General features: G+C 53.1%; 1 protein-coding gene across 2 annotated transcripts in view; it reads right to left on the reverse strand.

Moving 5' to 3' along the window:
• The window catches only part of KCNIP3 (potassium voltage-gated channel interacting protein 3), a 92,703-nt gene extending 72,526 nt beyond the window's left edge, over positions 1-20,177 (reverse strand). Inside the window, exon 1 of one of the 2 annotated variants that reach the window (XM_005286502.4) lies at positions 19,838-20,177. In XM_005286502.4, coding sequence (XP_005286559.1) covers positions 19,838-19,852 — 15 coding nt within the window. In that variant the 5' untranslated portion in view covers positions 19,853-20,177. Of the gene's footprint in view, positions 1-13,285; positions 13,408-19,837 lie in introns of those variants that run through there. The other variant, XM_005286500.5, reaches the window with a different exon arrangement.
• Between the last annotated feature and the right edge of the window lie 3,049 nt (positions 20,178-23,226).

Raw genomic sequence — 23,226 nt, forward strand, 5'->3', positions numbered from 1 at the left:
AGTCAGGGGGACATGTTTGACCCTGGGGTTCAGACCCCATCTCTAATAACTGCTGTTCACACACATACGCTGCACCTTCATGCCGGGCATCCTCTCTCATGCCAAGAGGATGTGACAATCCCACCGAGTTAATCAACACAAGAGCAGGGGGAGAGGGCGCTGTGGAGCTAAGACAACATCAGCCTGTGGCCCCTCCATGCCAGCCCACAAAGCAGGTACAAGGCCTGTCTGCAGACATGCCCGTGTCCCTGCACCACCCCTAAGCACAAGAGGCATTCGGGGAGTGGGGGGAGCAGAGCAGAGGTGCAGCATGAGCAGGCAGGGACATGGTGGGGGTGGATTTGCACCCCAGCCATTCTGCACCCCGAAGCCTCACCAGGGACCCCAAAGCAGGGGCACTGCTTGCAGCGGAGCTGCTCCAGGCAGGAGATGCAGAGGAGGCGGCTCTTGCACTGGGAGCAGCAAGGGGCGATGCAGAGACTGTGCAAGCAAGCAGGGAAGCTGGCACAAGCAGGCCTCCAATTCTGCCCTCCTCTATGCCCCCGCTGGCTTTAGCAGGATAGCAGAGGGCAGGGTGTGGCCCAGGTCCATGAGGTCAGCCAGAGCAAGTCATGGGCAGGTTGGGAAGCAGTTCGTGCAGTGACTGGGGAGCAGTGTGGGCCGTACAGGGACTGAGGCACTCTGCCTGTGGAGTGGGAGCCTTGTGGGTTGGCAGGGGAAGCTGCCCCTCACTGGGGTCGGAGACCAGCAGCAGACGGAGATCAGATGCGAGATGATCGGGGAGCAGGGCAGGAGCTGCAGAGGGGCGGCTCTCGAGCCCACAGTGCCAGCAGGAGAATGGTTTCAGCAGATGCCCAGGAAACCGAAAAACCTCTGGCCACCCCCATCCCTTATCTCCAGCCCCTTCCTGCCCCGTGCCACACTCTGCAGTCTGCACACTGCACGAAAACTTCCCCAGAGCATTCTGCCTCGGGCCAGGACCATTACGGGTGCATTCCCAGTCCCCATAGCTGTCGGACCCCCCTCCCAACCCCCGCTCTCATCCCAACACACACACACACTTCCACCCCACTTTAGCCTGCCTGCAGGGGCAGTTCTGAAGAGATGCTGCCACGGGGAGCGGAAGTGAGGACAATGATGGTTTCCTAAGGCCCGGCCTCTTCCTCTTTCCTAGGGGTATGTCTACACTATGAAATTAGGTCGATTTTATAGAAGTCGATTTTTTAGAAATCCATTTGATACAGTCGATTGTGTGTGTCCCCGCTAAGCGCATTAAGTCGGCGGTGTGTGTCCACAGTACCGAGGCTAGCGTTGACTTCTGGAGCGTTGCACTGCGGGTAGCTATCCCACAGTTCCCGCAGTCTCCGCCACCCATTGGAATTCTGGTTGAGCTCCCAATGCCTGATGGGGCAAAAACATTGTCGCAGGTGGTTCTGGGTACTTGTCGTCAGGCCTCCCTCCCTCCCTACCTACATGAAAGCAACGGCAAAAAATCGTTTCTCGCCTTTTTTCCTGGGTTATCTGTGCAGACGACATACCATGGCAAGCATGGAGCCCGCTCAACTCATTGTCACCGTATGTCTCCTGGGTGCTGCTGGCAGAGGCGGTACTGCAGTGCTACACAGCAGCATCCCCTTGCCTTGCCTTGCCTTGCGGACAGCAGACGGTGCAATACGACTGCTAACCATCGTTGTCCCGTGGGTGCTCCTGGCCGACCTCGGTTAGGTTGGTCGGGGGCACCTGGGCAGAAATGGGAGAACAACAAGGAGTCTGGTGGCACCTTAAAGACTAACAGATTTATTAAGGTGCCACCAGACTCCTTGTTGTTTTTGTAGATACAGACTAACACGGCTACCCCCTGATAAATGGGAGAGACTCCCGGTCATTCTCTTCTTTAAGTTTTGTCTAATGGAGATTCAGTCCTGCCTGGAATATCATGCCAGCGGGAGGCTTCTGCCTCAGGCTGCTCTCCCAGCCGGTAGCATCACGCGATCGCGCCTACCCCAGCCTACCCCTTGCTCCCATAGCTCATGAAGCCTGGACAGTAGTAAGAGCAGTTCAGCTATAGGCCGAGCAAGTGCAGAATGGTGGTAGAATGTGTCTTTGGACGTTTAAAATCTCGCTGGCGCTGTTTGCTGACTAGGCTGTTTGCGATTAGAATAGGGTTACCATACGTCCGGTTTTTCCCAGACATGTCCGGCTTTTTGGCACTCAAACCCCCGTCCGGGGGGAATTGCCAAAAAGCCGAACATGTCCAGGAAAATGCCGGCCGGGCACTTCCCCTCCCGCAGCTGCTCTGCTCCTCCCCTGACTCTTCGGCTCTGTTTAAGAGCCGAGCTGCCCGAGCGCTACCGGCTTCGGGCAGGCCCCATGCCTCCGGACCCTGCGCCGCTGGAGCCGGGAGGGGAAGTGCCCGGCTGGGGGCGCAGGGTCCGGAGGCAAGGGGGCTGCCTGAAGCCCAAGCGCTACCGGCTTCACGGTTTGCCGGGCAGCCTCCAAACCCTGCGCCCCCGGCTGGGCGCTTCCCCTCCCGGGCTCCAGCTGCGCTGGGGAAGCGCCGGCCGGGGGCGCAGGATCTGGGGGCTGCCCGGCAAACCGTGAAGCCGGTAGCGCTCGGGCAGCCCTTTCCACGTGGCTGGGAGTGGAAGGGAGGAGGGGGCGGAGTTAGGGTGGGGTTGGGGCGGGGAAGGGGCGGGGTTGGGGCAGGGCTGGGGTGGGAAATGGGCGGGGCCAGGACCCCATGGAGGGTCCTCTTTTTTTATTTGTTAAGTATGGTAACCCTAGATTAGAAGAGCACACTGAGGCACGCTGCGCATCACAGAGGCTTTGAAAACCAGTTTCATGACTGGCCAGACTTCGGTGTGACAGCTCACCACGCTGGCCAAACAGGAAATGAAATTCAAAAGTTCGCGGGGCTTTTCCTGTCTACCTGGCCAGTGCATCAGAGTTGAGAGTTCTGTCCACAGCGGTCACAATGGAGCACTCTGGGATAGCTCCCGGAGGCCAATACCGTCGAATTGCATCCACACTACCCCAAATTCAACCCAGCAAGGTCGATTACAGCGCTAATCCCCTCCTTGGGGAGGAGTACAGAAATTGATTTTAAGAACCCTTTAAGTCGACAAAAATGGCTTCGTCGTGTGGACGGGTACAGGGTTAAATCCATCTAATACTGCTAAATTCGACCTAACCTCGTAGTGTAGACCAGGGCTAAGAAAGGGGTGGCCTGGAGTTGAGAGTGCTGGACTGGCAACCAGGCGCACCAAGATCCGATCCTGATGCTGACACACACTCAGGGTTCCTTAGTTTTTGTGCCTCAGTTTCCCCTCTGTGAAGCCAAGATGATACTTACAACCCTACTTCACTGGCAGGTCGGGACATCTGAAGTGGTTTATGAACACTGAGTTCTTCTGATGGAAGGTGCTGCCATTTGCCCAGTGCCCAAATACCACAATGATGGGCACTTAGAAACACATGTAAGGAGTTCAGGCTGGCATAACCCGCCACTCAGCAGGTGCCCAGATTGCTGTTTCTAAACTCCGAGGAGCGCATCTGTAAAGATAACAGAGCTGCATCTCTGCTGAATAATTGATGTTTTTATTCCAGCTCCCACTGAAAAGAGAACCGACCTCAATCCGTCCATCCGTCAGAGCCAGCCTCTCTTTTCATTGCATGCAAGGCGATGCGACAATGCTTCGGTACGGGGGGGCTGCCTGGAAGTGATAAGGGCATATCAATCGTATCTGCCATCGACGGAGCTCAGAGACCTTGGTAAGCATTGATTAGCCAGCCAACGTCCCTGTGCAAAGGAAGGTAGACAGGTACCGTTATACTGGTTTTACTGAGGGGGAAACTGAGGCACAGAGCGCAAGGCTAATATTTTTCAAAGCATCCACTGCTCTGGGGACCCAGCTTGCTACACTTCAGATGTCCAAAATGGAGGCAGGCCAAAAGCTCTTAGGTAAGTCCCTTGCCTGAGACATCCCAGGACATCAGTGGAAGAGCAAGGAACTCCCAATTCCCTGCTCTGAGCCACTAGATTTCACTCTCTGGAAATATTGATTTCCCACTGCTGTCTGAAATTCAGTCTGACAGTAATGAGGACTGTCTCTTGAGTCAGGCCATTCAGTTGTTCGTGGCTTCATGCCAGGCAGAGAGCCAGGGGCTGGCTTTAGCCAATCAAGCCCTAGGACCTCGCCTCACGTTCGCATGGTCTCACCTTAGGCTGTGTGAGCCCTTTGCAAGTGGTTCTGCTGCCAGGCCACCATGCAGGGCATATCAGCCACACGAGTGGGTACAACACTTTCAGGAAAGGGCAGAGTTCAGATTGCAGTTACCTGTCCTCAGGGCAATTTGGAGCCTGGGTGGCTTCCATCCACACCCTGCACTTCCATGTGAATAGGGCTTTAAAGCAAACCTGCTCACTCCTTCCCCCAGCCTCTGTCCCCTCCCTCTGGCTGCAACCCAGCACTCCAGCAAAACGCCTTTGACTTCTGGGGGCATCAGGATGGTGCAAAGATCACAGTACAGGAGCTTGTGTGGAGACAGCAGCCTCTCTAAGCTCCAGCTGGAACAGCACCTGGACTTGCCTCTTCCTTCAGCTTTTCCTAGTCTGAGTAGTTCAGTGTGATTGGCCCAAGATGCCAGGGGAGACGCCCAGCTGGTAGGGAAGCAGCTGCCAAGCATGTGCCACTTATCCCATCAGTCATTCCCACCAGCCTGGCTCACCGCCGGCACAGAACCCCTCCCAACGGACACAGGCACCGGCAAAGTTAAGAAAGCCAAGCCACCAAAGTGGGGAGATTCAGCCAGCTCCCACTCGCACCCCAGCACGTCTCTATACCATTCTAGTCACCCTGCTCGCAGACAAGCTGCTGCGCTGCACAGAACGTGCGTCCTGGATCCCAGCAGGCTAGCTGCAGTGGGATGCGACGCATGATTCAACAGACCAAAGGGGCTCTGTGTTACCAAAGTGATTTGAGTAGTTCGGAGCCAGCTGCAGACAGATGGCTGCGGAGTCACATTTTTTAAAGCACGTCATAACTACAAACGTGACAAGCTGGATTTTATTTTTAAATTACGGATTTTTCCAGCTAAGCAAAGTCAGGCTCGCTTAGGCTCACAACGAATTCACCAGTGTGTCCCTAGAGGGCTGTGGGCTCGGCTGCCAGAGAGGCGGGACGCTAACAGGTTTCCTGGGATTCACCCCACAGGCTCCTGCCAAAAAGACATCGGGGCATCTCAGGCTTGGAGAAGAGAGCAGAGGTAGCAAAGCCAACAGGTGAATCTGAGAGCCTGGGATAACGGCTAAGACGTGTCCCAGTGCAGAGGATCGAATAGAATTCAGAAGAGGGGATTTGGGACTCAGGTAAGTGTCTTCTTCATGACTGTGCCACTGATTCAAGCCCAGTGAGCCCACGCTGGGGCAGAATCGGGAGCCGGAAGGAAGTCCCTTAGCTTGGTGCGTAGCCATCTCCCCAGCGCTTCCTTTCTACACGTCAAGCTGTTTTCTAGGTGGACCAGGCTCCACACATCACACCCAATACACCATCTGCAGTGGAGAAAACCAGAGACGTGCACCAAGGGGTGGGGGAGGAGCAGCTCAGGTTTCTGAGAGCTGGTGAGATGTTGACACATTGCAGCTGCTGAATCACCACTCCTGGCAGATGGTCGACGTGTCCCCATCTGCCCCCCCCCCCTCCCTCCCCACGCAGCCGAGCCAGGAGGTGAGATTCTATGGCTGGCAAGTTTTGGGGGGTGGATTTGTGCACACACGGAGCGGAAGGAAAAGCTAAAGTCTTTCTTGCAGGAGAGCGTCCATCAACCAAGTAAGGCCTGGAGGGATCGGGCAGGGAACAAGACGCAAAGGGACACCAGAGTCAGAGCAGCTGTCGGGCTAGAAGAGAGGAGGTTTGGTACCAGTCAAGTCCCAGCACTGGGCAGACTTGAGAGGAATCAGCCTGGATCCAGTCTGAGCGAGCGCTCTTCCATCTACTGACCCCATCACAGACTGCTCATGGGACCCTCTGCCTAGCCTGACTGATGATTTTACGGGGCCCCAACAACTGGGCCATCAATTGCCTGCTAAGTGGTAGGTGGGGGAGACAACAGAGGAGGAAACTGACTTTCATGGCTTCACCTCCAGAAGAGAACATAAGAGCGGCCACACTGGGTCAGACCAAAGGTCCATCTAGCTCAGTATCCTGTCTTCCAACAGTGGCCAATGCCAGGTGCCCCAGAGGGAATGAACAGAACAGGGAATCATCAAGTGATCCATCCCCTGTCGCCCATTCCCAGCTTCTGGCAAACAAACAAACAAGAGGGGTGGCCGCAGGGCTGCTGAGGTTATGGTTCCCAAACCTTCCCATCCCTTGTCTTGCTTTAAGCAGGTTCCTGCTCCACCAGGGTTGAGAAGTGACAGGGAATCTGGGCAGGGGGAGGCATGACCCATATGGCCTGCTCTGTGCCACACATGGCACCCGCAGTGCAGCATCTGTTCCTCCACGTGACGAGCGCCTCATCACTGCCCATCAATAATGCACAGTGCTTCCTCTTTTGTTGTCAGCTTTACCGGCTGGTTCATTATTTATAGGCATGGGCTAATTCCACCTGACAGGTGCACCTGTTCCTGGGAACCTTGGCCCAGCAAGATACCACCCAGGTCAGAACTAGACAAAAGGAGACACATCCCAAGAGCCTCCACCACAAATGCACACTTCCTAAACTTCTGCTGGGTGTCACGAGTCTGCCGATCTCATGCACAGTGGCTCTCCGATGCAGGCATTTGTTACACCCATGCCCTGGCATCCAAGTACATTTCTAAGGCCCTGTTGGAACAGAGATTCCAAAGCTCTTCAACAAAAAGCCAGATTCCTTTCTGGTGGAACTCCATTGGCTTCAGAGAATTTGGCTCAAGCAATCCAGGATTCACTTTGCTCACCACTGAAATGCAGCCACCTCTGGAGTGGAAGTCGGCAGCTGTTTAATATGACTCAGTGTATCCATGATGTACCACATGACGAATTGGAGTGTAGAAGGGTTTGGCCAGGTTCGGCCCTCTCCAGGGCGGCGGGGAACCAAACCGCCTCGCTACGTCTGTCGGGTTATCTCGGGGGAGAACTAGCCTGGCTGTGGGGTTTCACCCCCGCGGCAATGGTAGAGACCAACAAACAGTACTATTCTGCAGACCCAGGCCCTAGTTCAGGGCGGGGCAGTCGAGAGTCTTTGGCTCAGGCCCTTAGGCAGGGGCTGAGCAAACAAATGAGGTCAGGAGGCCGAGGCCCTGGCTCTGAAGGGCCTGGGAGAGGGGGAGATGCCACGCGAATGTTGGGTGGTAGTGGGGACGCAGGCCTACCCACTTCACTGCGTCCCAGCCTGGGCCCTAGCAGCGGCAGAAGACCTGCTGCTGAGTCAGTGGGGATCCTGACTGCAACACACTGACATCGGCTCTGGGGCTGCTGCAACCAGACTAGGGTCGGCTGCCCCCGGGCTACTTCCTACCTCCCCCTCTAGAGGTACCTGCGTCCGGGCGGTGTCCTCCAAGGGATCCAGCACCCTGGGCTCCTCCAGGTAACCGGCGAGCGGCAGGCTTGGCAGCTCCTCTGGGTAGCTTGCCACAGGCAGGCTGCTTCTCCGGGGCCTGCTCGGCCTCAGGCCTCGGCTGGTCTGGCCAGTCCTCGGGTCGGTCACAGACTGCAGGAGTCTCCACACTGGGAGCTAGGCCACAGGCGTCTGGCGTCTCCGGCGGCCAGGTCTCTAGTGAGCTCTGGGGTTGGGCTTTTGTACTTCCTGTCCTGCGCCCTGACCTCTGGGGGGCGGGCACAGGCTCCACTGGCTCTGCCCACTTTGGCGGCCAGAGGGGCTCGTCCCTCTCCAGGGCGGCAGGGAACCAGACCACCTCGCTACATGGAGCCATTCCAGAGCAGACCACAAAGGACGAGAGATTTGGAGGAGCTGGGCAGGGCCACGCTGCAGAAGAAATGGCGACGGGGAGAACTAGAAATGCATAAAGGGATGTTCTAAAGACGACAGGGACCAATTATTCTCATTAGTGGCTGAAGACAGAACAAGCAGGGATCGGCTCAGAGCTGCAGCAGGGGAAATGGAGGTTAAATGTTACACAAAACTCATCAATCCTTTGCCCTTCTCCTAAGCCCTCTTGGGACAGAATCTCCCAGGGCTTTGGCGACATTAACTAGTTAATAACTTCCAGCTCTCCTGCAAGCTGGGTATTCTCCTCATTATACAGATGGGGAAACGGAGGCACAGAGCTTCAGTAACAAAACTCACCCCGCAGATCAGTGGCAGAGCTGTGAAGAGAACCGGGAGTCCTCTCTCCTGTCCTAACCACGCAGAAACTCCCTTCTGAAGCAAGGAACAGAACCCAGGAGTCCTGTCTCCTAGCCCATGCTGTGTTTGCTAGGCAACTCCCAGACAGACAGCTGACTTTCCCTCCCCAGTTTATCATCTGAGCGGCCTTAAGCCTGTGTCCTTTCGGCTTTCTTCCTTCCATCAACCAAACTGGTCCTGCTTCTCAGATCCCCATGGAAAATGCTAAATGGGGAGCAATTGCAAACGCCAGCAAGGGAGAAAGAAATACACGGGGGATTTGGGGAGTTTTGCTAGCCTCCGTTAGGTCCAGCACCTACTGGGAATATAATTCACCATGCTGTCACCTATCAGATACAAGGGAGACCCTCGCTAGTCAATGGAACAAGCTGCCAAGGGCGGTCCTGAACTCCCAGTCTCCGGAGGCATTCAGCACTCGACTAGCCCCCCCTTTTTATCCAGTACTAGGTAGGGCTGGCTTTGTGACACCATGAACTCCGTCGCTGGCTCTCATGTATGCCAGGGGTGCTGCTCCAAGCTCGACACTCCTCTCGAATGCCCGTGGAGCCCTGCCCACAACCCGTCTCCTTCTCTTAAGGGAGCGATTTGCTTTGGAACCTCAGAACATCCAGTGTTCCACCGCACAGACAACAGGAAGGGCAGCAGTGAGGCCCGGGGTAAGACCCCAGGGTCGTTGCTAAGGGAAGGGGGAGAACGTAGATCATAAGAACGGCCACACTGGGTCAGACCAAAGGTCCATCTAGCCCAGTATCCTGTCTATCGACAGTGGCCAATGCCAGGTGCCCTAGAGGGAATGAACAGAACAGGTCATCATCAAGTGATGATGTCGTCCATTCCCAGCTTCCGGCAAACAGAGGCTAGGGAGAAGAGGTTCTGGAAGTAGGCATGTGTCTCCTTGTCTGGCTTCAGTGAATACCGTTGGCTGGGGAAGGCTTTGTGAGATTTCAGCTCCCCAAAGCCTGCAGAGAGCAAGTAGCATGCGCTGCTTCCCAAGGAAGGGGCAGGGATGCACGGCTGGGTAGAGGGCGGATTCTTACGGGCTGCACTGAGCCGGAACTCACTTCTATCACTGCCACCACAATACTGGCTATGGCCTCTCACTGCCCAGGACCAAGGGCTCTGGTTTCCCTTCTTCCAAAGGCTGTCCAAGCTTCTCTGCACTTGCAAGGACTCTCTGTAACAACTACCATCTGCTATTCCCTGACTTCACCTCATCCTAGATCACCTACCCACCCCGTCCCCTCCACCTGGCCATCACTCCTGACTTTCTTCCACCTCCAAAACAATGTCTCAATCCGCTTGATGTCAAACTGCCCCTGAAACCACCTGTCCCATCATGCATTCTGCCCCCCAACACTCCCGCATTCCCCCAGTTTTGCATCCTGCTGCACCAGCTTGTGCCCACGGACTGTTGCTCATTGGGGTAGGCACCCTACTGACTTGGCACTGCCTACCTACCGTGCCAGACCGCCCCTGCTTGCTTCATGTCTAAACAGCTCATAAAATCTCCAGCAGCGTGCAGCTATCCCGCCTATTATCAGGGCAGGAGAGGGAATGGGGCAAGGGGAGGTGGGAACCGGAGCTGTTTACTCATAACTGACAAAGCAATTACAGGAGCTAAAATTAAAAGCACTCTGGAGGAGCCCAGCCGGGATGTCAAAAGCAAGCACAGAGGTTGGAAACGGAGCACAGGGGCTTTGCATTAGCACCTGGGTGTGGCATTCTACCTTCTGCTGCAGGTCTGCAACCCCATTCACTGTTGGGTTGGAATTTCTTCACGAGATCCACTCCGAGCTCCTTTCTAGAACCAGCCCGCAGAGCACCAGGGTTTTGCAGTGCAATTGCACCATCGGCCTCTAAACGTGGGTGGTTCAAAAGGTTACCATTCATCTGAACTGGCATCCTAAATACACCATCCCCCACCACTATATTTGGGATATTCAGAACCTCCAGTGCTGGGTCAGGTCCTAAATGGACCTGTTTTCCACAGCTAGCTTGGATGCAGTCCACGATTGGAAGTCATCCCGCAAAATCAGCCTGTGGGATTTTAGGGCGCTTGAACCCACGCTTCAAACCCCATTCCAGGTCCACACCCCTCCTCCTCAGTCCTTGTTTGCTAGCCCTGTTAGATCAACCTGGGATTGGGAAGTCAAGACCTTTGCAAAAGGTCTCTGGTAGTAAAGATCCGCCCTCCGTTACCATCCTGCCTTGGAGTGGAACAGCTCAGAGTCTGGCTCTTCATTTGGGAGCGTAGTTAACAGGTCTACCAAGTGCTGCTGCAGGCACACGGCTATCTTTAGGCACTAGCGGGAGCACAACGACCATGTATATATCCACCCATGCTGGGGATGACACCTCAGCCAGAGTGTAAGCACCCCATAAATCACGCAAGCCAGCAGATCTGATGGATACACACAGGGGCAGAGGCCATGGGAGTGCCAAGGTGCTATTTTTGTAGCATGATTTTTACAGGGTGGAACCTGCACTTTAAATCACCGGGAACCAGGTTAATTCCCCGCTCAATAGTGATCGCTAACTAGCGTGAAAGTGGGGAGGAGAAGGGACAAAGGGTTCTGCAGGAATGGGAGGTTGCTGAGCTAAGACATGCTGGGCTGCAGGATCTGAGGCAGGAGGGGAACAAGTCAAGGGGGGTCAGAGTAAAGGAGAAAAAGGACAGGGCAGAATAAAGGGTGTGGTGGTGGTGCGGGAATAGGATTTAAAGAAGACATTGACTAGAAAATGAAAGGGAAGGTAGAGTCAGATACTGGGGGGGTGGGGTGATATACAAACTTGGCAGGGCAAGTGGAAGAGGGGGTAACCCAGAGAAGGGGAGGGGCAAGCAGGAGGGGGAGCATGAAGATCAGTACCAGGAGGGTGGTAAATAAGTGGAGCACCCAATCTTCAGTGGGATCCCAGCAATCACCCCAGGAGGCTGCCCCCTGTCTAGAAACAGGAGGGGGGGGGCTGGGGCGGTTACAGCAGCACTTGGCAAATACAGGAGGGTCGAGCAAAGTCGGGCAGGGGCTGATCACTTGCAAACCACACCGTGCCGGGCTGCAGAGAGCTTTAACTCCACTGGCAAAGCTCCCAGCTCAGGAGCCGCTTCCCTCCCCGCTGGGGAACAACCCTACCTGCAAGAAAGAGACCGAGCTTCTCGGCCAGCTGGTAGGCTCCAGGTGGCACAAACAGAACCAGGACCCTCCAGCTAAGCTGGAAGGCTGGAAAAGTCCCTAGATGCTGTCTTTTAATAGAGCAACACGAGGGTCAGGTGACCTGTATGCCTTAAAGTTACACACACCCCAGGACGGCAATCCATGCCCAAAACAAGGCCCCTTCCTATTTCACAGGGGGCTGCTCAGCATCTTAATATTAATGCTTTAAATATATATATCCTCTCCCTCGCAGGCTCATCAGCAAATCATCGGGCATGGGGGACCACATTGGAACGAGCGAGGACACCTAGGAAAATGACCCCAGTTATCTGCAAAGCATCCTCGTCTACGCCAGTACCTGATCTGCTAGTATGACTGCTAGTGCCGATTGGACCTACCTTTCAGCACCATAGCGAAGCATGAGCAAGACCACTAGCAGTTAAGCCGTGCTTCTCCCTGTGAGAAGGGATCAGTGGCTAACAATCCATTGCCCTGTATAGTCTGATCTTGTTAGGTCACCAGTTTATAGCCAGCCCAGATCAGCAGTGACTGATGGGCATTCAATGGCTGCTCGGTGTCCTACATAAAATAAGGTGGAAGGGGTGAAATATGATTTGGGGCAAAAGCCCCCCCCCCCCCCACACACACACACAACATTTTGATGAAAATTTTTCGATCAGCTTGGGGGACGGGGGGGCTGTGAGCCCAGTTCCTTGGGGGTGGGTATATACAGCACAAAGACCACAACTCAGGTACCGATTTCTTCCCCTACCCATTGGAAAGTCTCAGTAGCCAAGGGATGACCAAGCCCTGGAGACCCATCTCCCCTCCGCTCCCTACAAGTCTCTCTTCAGAGCTGAGAGGTGCTGGTGGGGGAATACCCAGGCTGCACCTGTTTTGGAAGGTAACTAGAGGGATCAGGCCCCAGGGCTGCCCTGCCATCAGCTAGTGGGAATGTGGGGTGTGTAAGGACAGGGAAGAAAGGGAATAGGAATTGGAGAGAGAACAGAGGGATGGAGGGAGGGGGATCCAAGATTTGCAGAGAGCCTGGGAAGGTCCATGCAGTGGAAGGAGAACAGGAGCGGGTCAGAGTAAAGGGGAGGAGTGGGTGGAAAGGGGGATCTCAGAGCATGGGGGAGCTAAAGAGGGGCTAGTGATCAGTGGTGGTGGGAGGGTGAAGGGGGAGCATGGAACAAGGGAGCGGGGCAGGGGGATAAGGTGGGAAGGTCAAAGTGCAGTGGGTCAGGAGGGGAAAAGGGAAGGAGATGGGGTGGGCAGCTGGGTGGAGGTAGGAGAGGGGGCTGAGGCAATGGGACAGGAGGGGAGTTGGAGGCCCCTCGGGATCCTGTCCCTGGTCAGTGTCCTGGGCTTCCCCCCGGACTCCTGCCCCTCTAGGATCCAGCCCCATGGCAGGGTTTCAGTGCTTCTCCCCACAGCAAGGGAGGGGATGATCCTGCCCCCCACACCCCTGTCCCCCAGGGCTCTCTCAAGGCAGCCTTTAGGGGCACGCTGTTCCTGGGGTCTCTCCGCAGACCCCCGCCTTGGACACTGCCACTGGGCATGGGGCAGGGAATGCACCCCCACACATACACACACACACACAACCCCGGCCCCCTCCCCTGCACCCAGCCTCTCCCCCGGCCCCCCACCCAACTTCCCCTGCCTGGGCGCCCCCCGACCCGTGGGGGGGGGGGGCAGGGGCAACTGTCCACGGTGCCCGAGCGTCCCCCCTTCCCCGGCCGGGCCATGCCCCCCGCAGCCCGATGCCAGGCGGCCCCCGCTACCTGCATCGCTCGCTTCTGCTGCTGCTGCTGCGGGGAGCCTGCCCGGGACCGCAGCTCCGAGCCGCCTCCAGCCCCACCGCCAGCGGGACTCAGCGCCGGGACTCCGGGCCAGCGCTCAGCCCCCGCCCAGCGCCGAGCCAGCCCCTTAACCCCCTCGTCCCCGGCCCTCCCAAACCCGCCGGTCCCGGAACGCAACGCTCCCCCCCCCCCCCATCCCCATACAGCCCGCACTGCAGAGTCCGGAGCGAGGGAGAGGGGGAGGATGGAGAGACACGGGTGCTGGGGCAGGGGAAGTGTGGATGGGGAGGGACGGACAGATAGAGCCGTGGGGATGGAGAAACCGATGGATGGATACATAGAGAGGTGTGTATGGGGACGGCGAGATAGAGAGATGGAGCCACGGGGAAGGATAGATGTGCCTGGAGCTTGGCAGGGTTAGATAGGTGTGTATGGGGTTAGCTAGGTGTGTATGGGGATGGATGGATGAACAGACTATGTATATGGAGATAGGTAGGTGTATATGAGGAAAGATAGATGCATATGGGGATGGATGGATAGATAGGTGTCTATGGGGATGCATAGATGTATATGGGGATGGATGGATAGATAGGTGTCTACAGGGATGTATAGAAAGTTGTGTATGGAAATAGGTAGGTGTCTATAGAGATGGATAGATGTATATGGGGAGGGATGGATATGTGTATGGGGATAGGATAGATGTGTATGGGGATGTTTAGATAGATAGATGTGGGTATGGGAATGGATAGATGTGAATGGAGATAGGTAGGGATAGATAGATGTGTATAGAGATGGATAGACATTTATGGGGATGGATGGTTAGATAAGAGATGTGTATGGGGATAGGATAGATGTGTATGGGGATGGATGGATAGATGTGTATGGAGATAGGTAGGTGTCTATAGGGATGGATATATGGATAGATGTATATGGGAATGGATGGCTAGATAAGAGATGTGTATGGGGATAGGATAGATGTGTATGGAGATAGGTAGATGTATATGGGGATAGATCGATGTATATGGGGATGGATGGATAGATGTGTATGGAGATAGGTAGGTGTCTATAGGGATGGATGGATATATGGATAGATGTACATGGGAATGGATGGCTAGATAAGAGATGTGTATGGGGATAGGATAGATGTGTATGGGGACGGTTAGCTAGATAGATGTGGGTATGGGGATGGATAGATGTGTATGGAGATAGGTAGATGTATATGGGGATAGATCGATGTATATGGGGATGGCTGGCTAGATAAGAGATGTGTATGGGGATAGAAGGATAGATGTGTATAGGATAGATAGACAGACGGCTTATCTCAGGCTGTATAATTCACAGGCATCCTCCTTAACCCTTTCACTCACTCCCATCTCTTGCTCACCTCCTTATCCCTTCCATCCCATGGGTCACAGTGCTCTTACCTCCACCCCACTCTCAACCCCTCCCCTCTTTCTGCCAGGCTCCTGGGTCGCCCTTACCCCTTTCCATGCCCCATGGCTTTGCAGAACACACACCCTGAGCATGGGGTATGGCCCCTGTGCTGGCTACCTCTCCCGCCCTTATGCACGTGGTGAGCCAGTGGACAGTCTGTCCTAAGGCAAAGGGGGTGGTGTACAGGGTCATAGGTGCTGGAACTAGGGGCATGGGGGGTGCTGCAGCACCCCCTGGCTTGAAGTAATTTCCATCATACACATGATTTGCAGTTTGTTTCAGTGGCTCTCAGCACAGTTGTTCGAGCACCCCTGTCCAGGGTGAACACTTTGGGGAGGCAGGGCTGGCTTTGGAGCAGACACGCCCTTCAGGGTACCTGGCCGTCAGGTGAATGCCTTTCCTCTCAGGGGAGCGATGGCATTCAGATCCCTACCCCCTCACAGGATGGGCATGGTGGCCGAGCGCATGGCTCATTCCTTCAGAATGCATGATACTCACTTCTTTCCCTTTGTGGGCAGGAGAAGCAGCACCTTCCATGAAGGCAGGGGCCCTTCCTGTGAGGGGACCAGGACGGGTGCCCCTTCCTTCAGAGCCTGAGATGAGGAGGGAGGTTTGGATGCTGATGGACCTGGAGGAGTCTGAGCTCCCAGGCCGGAGGTGATGGGAACTCAGGAGCAGCATCTTCAGAGAATGCACGAGGCACAATCAACCAAATCCAATGCTTGGCCAAATCCATCGAATTTGGCCCATTATGGCTTGAGCAAGGCTTCAGCTGTGAGCATTGGAGGAGGGTTTTTTCCCTCATTTGCTGCTATAGATTAATGGCGCTCTGTGGCTCCATTCTGCACTGTAAAAGAGGGGCTAACAAACCTTCCTCCCCCTGCCCCCTGTGTCTGTATTGTCCACTGAGAACTCTGCAGGGCACGACCACTCTCTCATGATGTGTCTATACAGAGCCCAGCATGATGGGGCCTGCAGATGCTCCTGAAATTCAGTTAACAATAAAGATGCCGAGATCTTTTATGTGGTGGGTGCAATTCACCGAGCACCTCCTGGGACTGGAAATATAAGACTTGGCAGGCCGAACCGAGCAGTCAGCGAAGGCACAAAATACCAGTGTTCAAAAAACAGCCCAGGGAATCTTTTGTTCTGCCGACTGCACATTGCTCAGCACCGCCTCCCTCATTAATCCACCCATCCCCCCCCATGCCCTCGTTTGCACTGGGTAAACAGCTCCTAATAGTACCTTTGCCCTTTCATTCAAACAATGGCGTCTGGGCCCCAAAAGAAGGTTGAGAGCCACTGAGGGCCCGAGTTTACTGGTTGCGAGGCCAAAATATTACAGCCCTTAAGACAAGCGTGTTTATTTTCCCTTCCCATCCACTTGTAACTCCTCAGAGGCAGGCATGAGAGGGTTTTGCAGGCCACATCCTCAGCTGGTGTTAATCAGCAAAGCTCCATTTACATCAATTTACACCAGCTGTGGATCTGACCCTGTTTGTTGCTTCATCGCAGCCTTTTGGTTTTGAACCAGGCTGTTGTTGTTGGTTTCACCCACATCTAAACGTCTCCCAAAACATGTTGCTTTTTGATCCAATTTCACATAGAGAAAAAGGAAAGGAAGCATTTTGAAAACATCCCAATGGCTCGTTTCCACATTTATGGAATGGAACAGCTCCAAAAGGCATTTCAAAAATGAAATTCACTGAGGTTTTTTGAATATCATAAAACAGTTTTTTAAAAGCTCAGAATTGGAACGCAGTGGTTAGATTTTATCTCAACAAAAGGACAGGCAATGAATTCCCCTCCAGAATGGGCCTGTTGACTTCCGTGAGACTGAAAATTAAGCATGTGCTTAAGTGAGCCGGGTCTGAAAACTTTAACCCCAGAGGGATAAATGGTAATGAACAATCCAATAGAAAAGCCAAGTGGTCTGTAGCAATGTCATGGGCTGATCTGATGAGTACAATAGAGGCTCAGCACCACGCAGGATTCCACTCATTGTAGAGTGGTGCAAACAAAAATCAAACCCTAAGATCTTCGCTCTTTAGAAAATGTTTGGTTTTGTAAAACTTCAAAACTGCGGAATTTCCCATGGGACAGAAAATCCAGAGAGAGAGTTTACAATCCAAATACTCTACAGAGCTAGTCAAGGGACTCAAGTGTGGTGTAGTTGTGGACTACAAAATCAAGGGAACTGGGTGCTAGCCCTGCCTCCATTCCAGACCTAATCCAGTTTGGAGGGTGGTATTTGTGGAAGCAAAGTGATGACACGTTGCTTCAGTTTAATATCAGATCATGCAAGTATTCTCTCAATCTGGCCTGAGAGTAGGAGAACAAACTCCCTGACCAGCTGTGATCCTAAATGCATGCACCTCTGAAAGCCTTTAGAAGCACTTAGCGCCAAATTTACAATGGCATTTAGGCACCTGACCAAAGCACCAGGGTTTTCAAAATCCAACCCTTCCTACTTTGCCTGCGAGTGCTATGAGATGGATAAAGACACCTCCTCTTCCTTATGTTCTCAGTGTTACATGATGAAAACATATGAGCTCACTGGGATCTGGCTACGCAGAGCTGGCAACCCTATTGTATTTATTTGGACTGAGAGCTATAATTGCATTCTGAGGCTCCCTCTATGACAGCAAGTAGCAGCTGTTTGTGATCTGCGTAAGTATCTGTTGGTGAAGCAGACGTAGGGAAGTGTATCGGTAGGAAAGGAGTCCCAGGTCAGTGCAGTGGGACTAGGAAGTGAATCTTTATCCCTCTGTTCTGGAGAGAGGGATTAGAATAAGAAATTGAACACAGTTTGCATTAATAGCAAAGCAACTTGGTCTGACAGTAACAGCAAGGATCTCAAAAAGTTTACAGCAAGGATCTCAAAGTGTTTACTAGCCCCATTTTACCAAGGGGGAAATGGAGGCAGGGAGAGAAGAAATGACACGCTAAGGTCCTATGGCAGATCTGGGACCAGAACCCAGTCATCTCAAGTGAGGGCCACACTCAAAGGGCTAAGATAGTTTGTTACGCACTAACCTAGATCTGTAATTAATACTTTGCACTGTCTTGGGGGTCTAGAAAGCAGGGCCCTGTTGTGTTGTGTGCTGTATAGACACACAACAAAGGTCTGGTCTGAAAAGCTGCCAATCTGAGTGCAAGACTAGACAGACAACAGTTGGATAGACACAGGGGGAGCACAAGGAAACAAGGAAATGACAGTGCCCCGTGGGATAAGTAATGGTCACAACACACCCACTGCCTAATCACTAGCAAACTGTAGCGCATTGCTGCTCTTTAGCTTAAGCCGTAGTAACTGGTGGTTTTAGTGCTACAGGTCCTCAGTTCAGCCCCCAGAGTATCGCAGCCGTTGCATAAGTATCGCCGCAGAGGAAGGCTGGAAGGAGGACAGTAAAATGGCCTTGCTGCAGATACGTACAAGCAACCTTTCCCATGCGTGGAAGAAAGCATTCTGCCTCTTGATTCGTTTCTTTAAACTGAACGGAACTAGTTGAATTGAGCCAAACTTTGATCAAAAAAAGAAAAGAGGGGAAAAAATTCAAGCCCATTTTTCCAATTCCCCCCAGTTTTTTCAAGTAGCTGATTGACATTTTTCAAGTTTGCAAATTTCCATCAAAATTTCTAATTTCGTCAGGAAAAATTTTCAGCTCAAATGCCCCAAACTATTTTCATTCCCATTTTTCAATCAGCTCTAACCTTTCATTTGGTCTTTTTCTCCTTCTCCTCTTAGCTATTTTCTCCTCGTCAGGTTGGCGCTTTTGAACTATCTTAGCATCCAAGGCCTTGATTGAGCCAAGCACTTAACTTTAAGTATGTGAATGGGCCTGTTGACCTCGGTGGGACTGAAAATGAAGCAGGTGCTTATGTGAATTGGGGCTGAAAACTTTAACATAAAGTGGATGAAAGGTAAGGAACAATCAGACAGAAAAGCCAGGTGGTCCATAGCAATTTCAGGTCCAGGCGCTGATCTGATAAGTAGATATGCTCAGAACAGCTCAGCATTCTGCTCATCCCAGATGATGCAAACAAACATCAGATCCTAAGATCTTTACTCAGCTCTACAGCTGGGTTATATTATTCCCAGTGACTAAATTATTGGATGACTTACGCCCTGTTTTTCTGGTCAAGAACCATTCTCCAATGGATCAGGATTCCTGTGAATAAATCCAGTATCATTTTGCATCCACCAAATAGTCCTCACAAACAGACTTTTACCTAGAGGATGTTTGTAACCAGTTGCTCCCTAAGTCACATGGTAACCCTCTCTGCTCCCTAACTGAATGACTGAAACTTTTCAAACAGGAAGATAGTGAATGACACCCTTTCCGGTGAGAATTTTTGTTGTCAATACGTGAAAGTTTCCAGTTCGGCAATGAATAGACCATTTGCCCGGATACTCAGATACAACGAAAAAACCGTATCTCAAACTTATATAGCACTCTTCATCAGTAGATCTCAAAGCACTTTACAAAGGATGTCGGTATCATTGTCCCCTTTTTACAGAAGGGGAAACCGAGGCACGGAGTGGCTAAGCGGCGTGCTCCAGGTCACCAAGCAGGCCAATGGCAGAGCCATCTAGATCTGAGTCTCAATCCAGCGCTCTAACCACTGCAGCTACCAGCACAGCTGATTTGCTGCAGCTAATCACAAAGATATTCACCAGCCCATTGTTCAGCCAGCTGTACCCAGGCAAAATGCTCAGTGACTGGCAGGGGGAGTTTTGCCTGAGTAGTAAGGACCCTGCAGCATCTGGGTAAAGGAGCTTGGAATTTGGTCCAGGGTGTTAGAATCGGGTTCCTGGGCAGAGATGCCTTAGAAGTAGGCTGGGGAGCTGCTCGCATGCTCAAAGAGATGGTCACAACCCCCCAATGCCTGACCTGCCCCTTTATTGCCATTCTCAGTGCTCTTCAGCGCCACCTGCTGGAAGGGTTAAAGAGCAACTTTGTGCCCAGCTGGTACCCAGACGCCAGTCCCAGCTGTGCAACGCTGGGGCGTCATTTGGGACAGTTAGCCCGCAGAGTGTCGCCATTTGCTCCTGATCTCAGCCTGCCAAACCCGGGGCAAGGTCTTATTTTTACTTACCCTGTCTTCAAACATCTTCTTATGGGGGACTGATGGACGATTGTCAATCAATGTGCAGCGGAGGCGGGAGTCACTGGACAGCCAGGGGTAGGTGGCGGGCAGATCCAGAGTCAGCCGCGGCCGTTCAAAGCGTCGCTGATGCTGACTGCAGATCTACAGTTATTCCCATCTGGTTCCTCTTGCCGTGCCACGTACAAGATGCAAATAGGGACAGAGAGATCCTGGCAGCTGCTTTTGTCTTTGTTCAAACATCCCCGACAAAGGAACCATCCCTATGCCAACTTTACCTTTCGGGCCATTATTCCCTCTCTGTGACATGCAACACGGCCAGCCTACAGCTGCTAGTTTCCATGGAAACAGAACCCATAGCATCCCCCTTCCCTCTTGCTCGCTCTTTTTTAAGGAAGCCAATTAACGTAAAATAAAAATCCCTTTAAAAACGGGACTGGAACTAGCCGCTTCCTAGCATCCAGGGGAAAACTTAAAGGGGAAGTTCTCCACTTCCAGGCACTGAAGGGGGAAAGACCTGGGCTCTGGGGCCCAGGAGAGCCCAGCAAGTTTATTTTAGGTGCTTATCTGCCCCCGCCCCATTGTTATTTTATCCACACAACACACCTGTGGAGCAAGGCAGTGCTGTTATGCCCATTGTATAGGTGGGGACCCGAGGCACAGAGTCCTGCAGGACGTCTATGGCAGAACAGGGAGTTGAATATGGGTCTCCCAAGTACTAGCCCAATGCCCTAATCTTTCCTCCGAAAGAGCCTGGCATCACAGGAGATCCCTGCAAACAGATCCCTGTGCTTTGGGTGGCTGTATGCTGCCCTAACTGACCCCTGCAAATAGATCCCTGTGCGGTGTCACCGGAAATTCCCACAAACAGATCTCTGGACTGTGACAAAGGAGATCCCTAGCGGCGTTTCCCTTGTTTACTGCATCAGAAGAGATCTCCTGTTTGTTGCATCTTAGGAGAGCCCTGGAGGCAGTTCCCCGTGCTCTGTGCTAGAAGAAAGCCCTAGGAACAGATCCCTATTTTAATCCACTTTCAAAAATTCGCCTAAGGAACGGATCCCTCTTTTCTGCCTTGGAATAAAAAGATTCCCAGGGGCAGGATTCCTGGATAATGCAGATTCACACTGGCCTCACCGAAGGCTGAATTATAATGAACAACAACATGAACTGGGTGGAATCTCAATAGCAAACATTGTAAACAGAGGAACCAACCTCATGCGCCATTAGACACTGGGGTGGGTGCAGTCTGCTCCTTTCCAAACAAGGTTTCTGTTGAAATTCTGTGCAGCACCATTTCATGCTGACATCAAAGGCGTGATTACAATAAACAAGCTGGAGCATCCTGGCTGCAGCAACAGAAGTCAGTTTCCTTTGAAGAACATCCAAGCAGTGCAGCTATTTCTTACCCCCATTAAAGTCAGGATGAGCCCTTATATCGGGCCATGTGTATGAGGGTCTCAAAGCACCATACAAAGGCATCATTTTCACTATTGTTTAGAGGGGGGAAACTGAGGCACAGAAAGGCCAAGTGACTTGCCCAAATCCATGCAGTTGGTCAGTAGTAGGAAAACAACCCAGGTGTCCTGACTCCCAGTGCTGCATCCACTAGCTGTGAGTCCTTTCTGTTCTCCAGGCCAAATTCTGCAATGCCCCGTCCCACAATTCAGCTGCTCATTTGAGTAAGGGCTGCAGGATCGGGCTCTAATTTAAGGCCTGATCCTGAAAGGTGCTGGGCATCTTCGCTGAGTACCTTCAGTATGCATTGACTTTAGTGGGAGCTGAGAGTCCTTAAGGGTTCAAGTCCTTAGACTGTTGGCTCTTTATGGCAAGGGCCTTGTTCTTCTCTGTGTCTGTGGGCAGCCATGCACAGCCTGGAGCATCATGGAGAAATAACAATAGCCACCACTAGAGTTGGTCCAGGGCAGTTACTTCCCCACCTGGACTGGAAGGAGGGTGAGGCGGGGGGCTGAGTTTGGGTTTTTTGAGGCTATCCCAGGGTTTGGATCCACACCCTAGTTCAGATCCCCCAGGAGAGCCTGGGCCCCAGTGGAGAAGGCGGGCTTCGTGCGTATTTCTTATAAATATCACGTACACTTCAGTTTGCCGGCGTGATGTTAGCCTGCCTGGCTGCATAGAGTCAAATCAAAGGGAGGAAATGGAATCAAAACAGCGAGAAGGGGCTACCATAGGCAATACCAAGGGGAAACAACGGGGAAGGGATTAAGTGGGAAATAGCCCCAACTGTGGTGCCCACTAGGCAGGCAAAGCTTATCCTTTCCAGGCCAAACCTAGGATCAAAGGGACTTTGAAATCCTAGAGGGGGTGTCTACACGGCAGCTGGGAACGTGCTTCCCAGGGCAGATGGACGGAGGCGCTAGCTCTGCTCGAGCGTGCTAAAACTAGCCGTGCGGCTGCAGCAGCATGGCCTACCCGCCCCAGTCCAACCAGGCCTGAGCCCCTGGGTACGTCCTCAGGCAGCCGGCCTGAGCCACCGCGGCCACGCAGCTATTTTTAGTGTCTACCCAGGCTGGGAAGCAACCTCCCAGCTGGAGCACAGAGGTTGCCTGAGAGACGCACAGAAAGAGACACAGAGGCTGCAGTAGCGAGATGGGGATAACTGGGCAGAAAGGAGCTTGCACGGGAAGATTAAGTGGCAGTAAGCAAATAGGCCTGTTTAGCTTTCGACCTGCGCTCTGCCTGCTTTGCTGAGACGATGCGCTGTCTGTGTCACTGCAAAACCTGGCGGATGAGGTTTGCTGGGGCTGAATCCAGTCGGGCCCGTCGTGTTTGTAGGGGTGAGAAATAGGAAGGATTCAGAGCCCTTGAGAGAGACCAAACGACTCTAAAGCACAGGTCAGCCTGTGATCGTGACAACCCCACCAAGTGGAAATCTCAGCAACTCGTAAGACTCCGGCCCCATCTGAGCTGAGGGTAGGCCATGTTCAGTCCAGCTCCGAAGAGAGACGGGGATTTGAACGTTAGCCCCCTGAAATGCTGAGTTTGGGATGCTGGTTTGGCCTTGTCTCTCCTGACAAGAAATACAATGCACTGAAGGGCCAGCAGGCCAAGTTGAATGGAAGCAGACAGCTCAAAGTGACCCAGGAGGGGTGCGGAGTTTGCATTTCACAGGGGCTCTGTCGATAGAAAGGCCATTTCAGAAGAGTGAGAGACAGGCGACGCGCAAAGACTCCGGCGTTTGGTCAGCTGGGTCGCATGGTAACTGTCTGCTCCCTGACTGGACGAGTGAAACGTTTGCAAATTTGGGTTCTGCTCGGGAAAACATCAGAGACCCTGGGCTCCTTCTCTGTATCCCCTGAGACTGCCAACAGGGACCGGCGATGCCAGGGGAAGCATCGTCCCATCTCGTATTCACACCTGAT

Source organism: Chrysemys picta, chromosome 2 (genome assembly GCF_011386835.1).
Source record: "Chrysemys picta bellii isolate R12L10 chromosome 2, ASM1138683v2, whole genome shotgun sequence".
Classification (NCBI taxonomy): domain Eukaryota; kingdom Metazoa; phylum Chordata; order Testudines; family Emydidae; genus Chrysemys; species Chrysemys picta.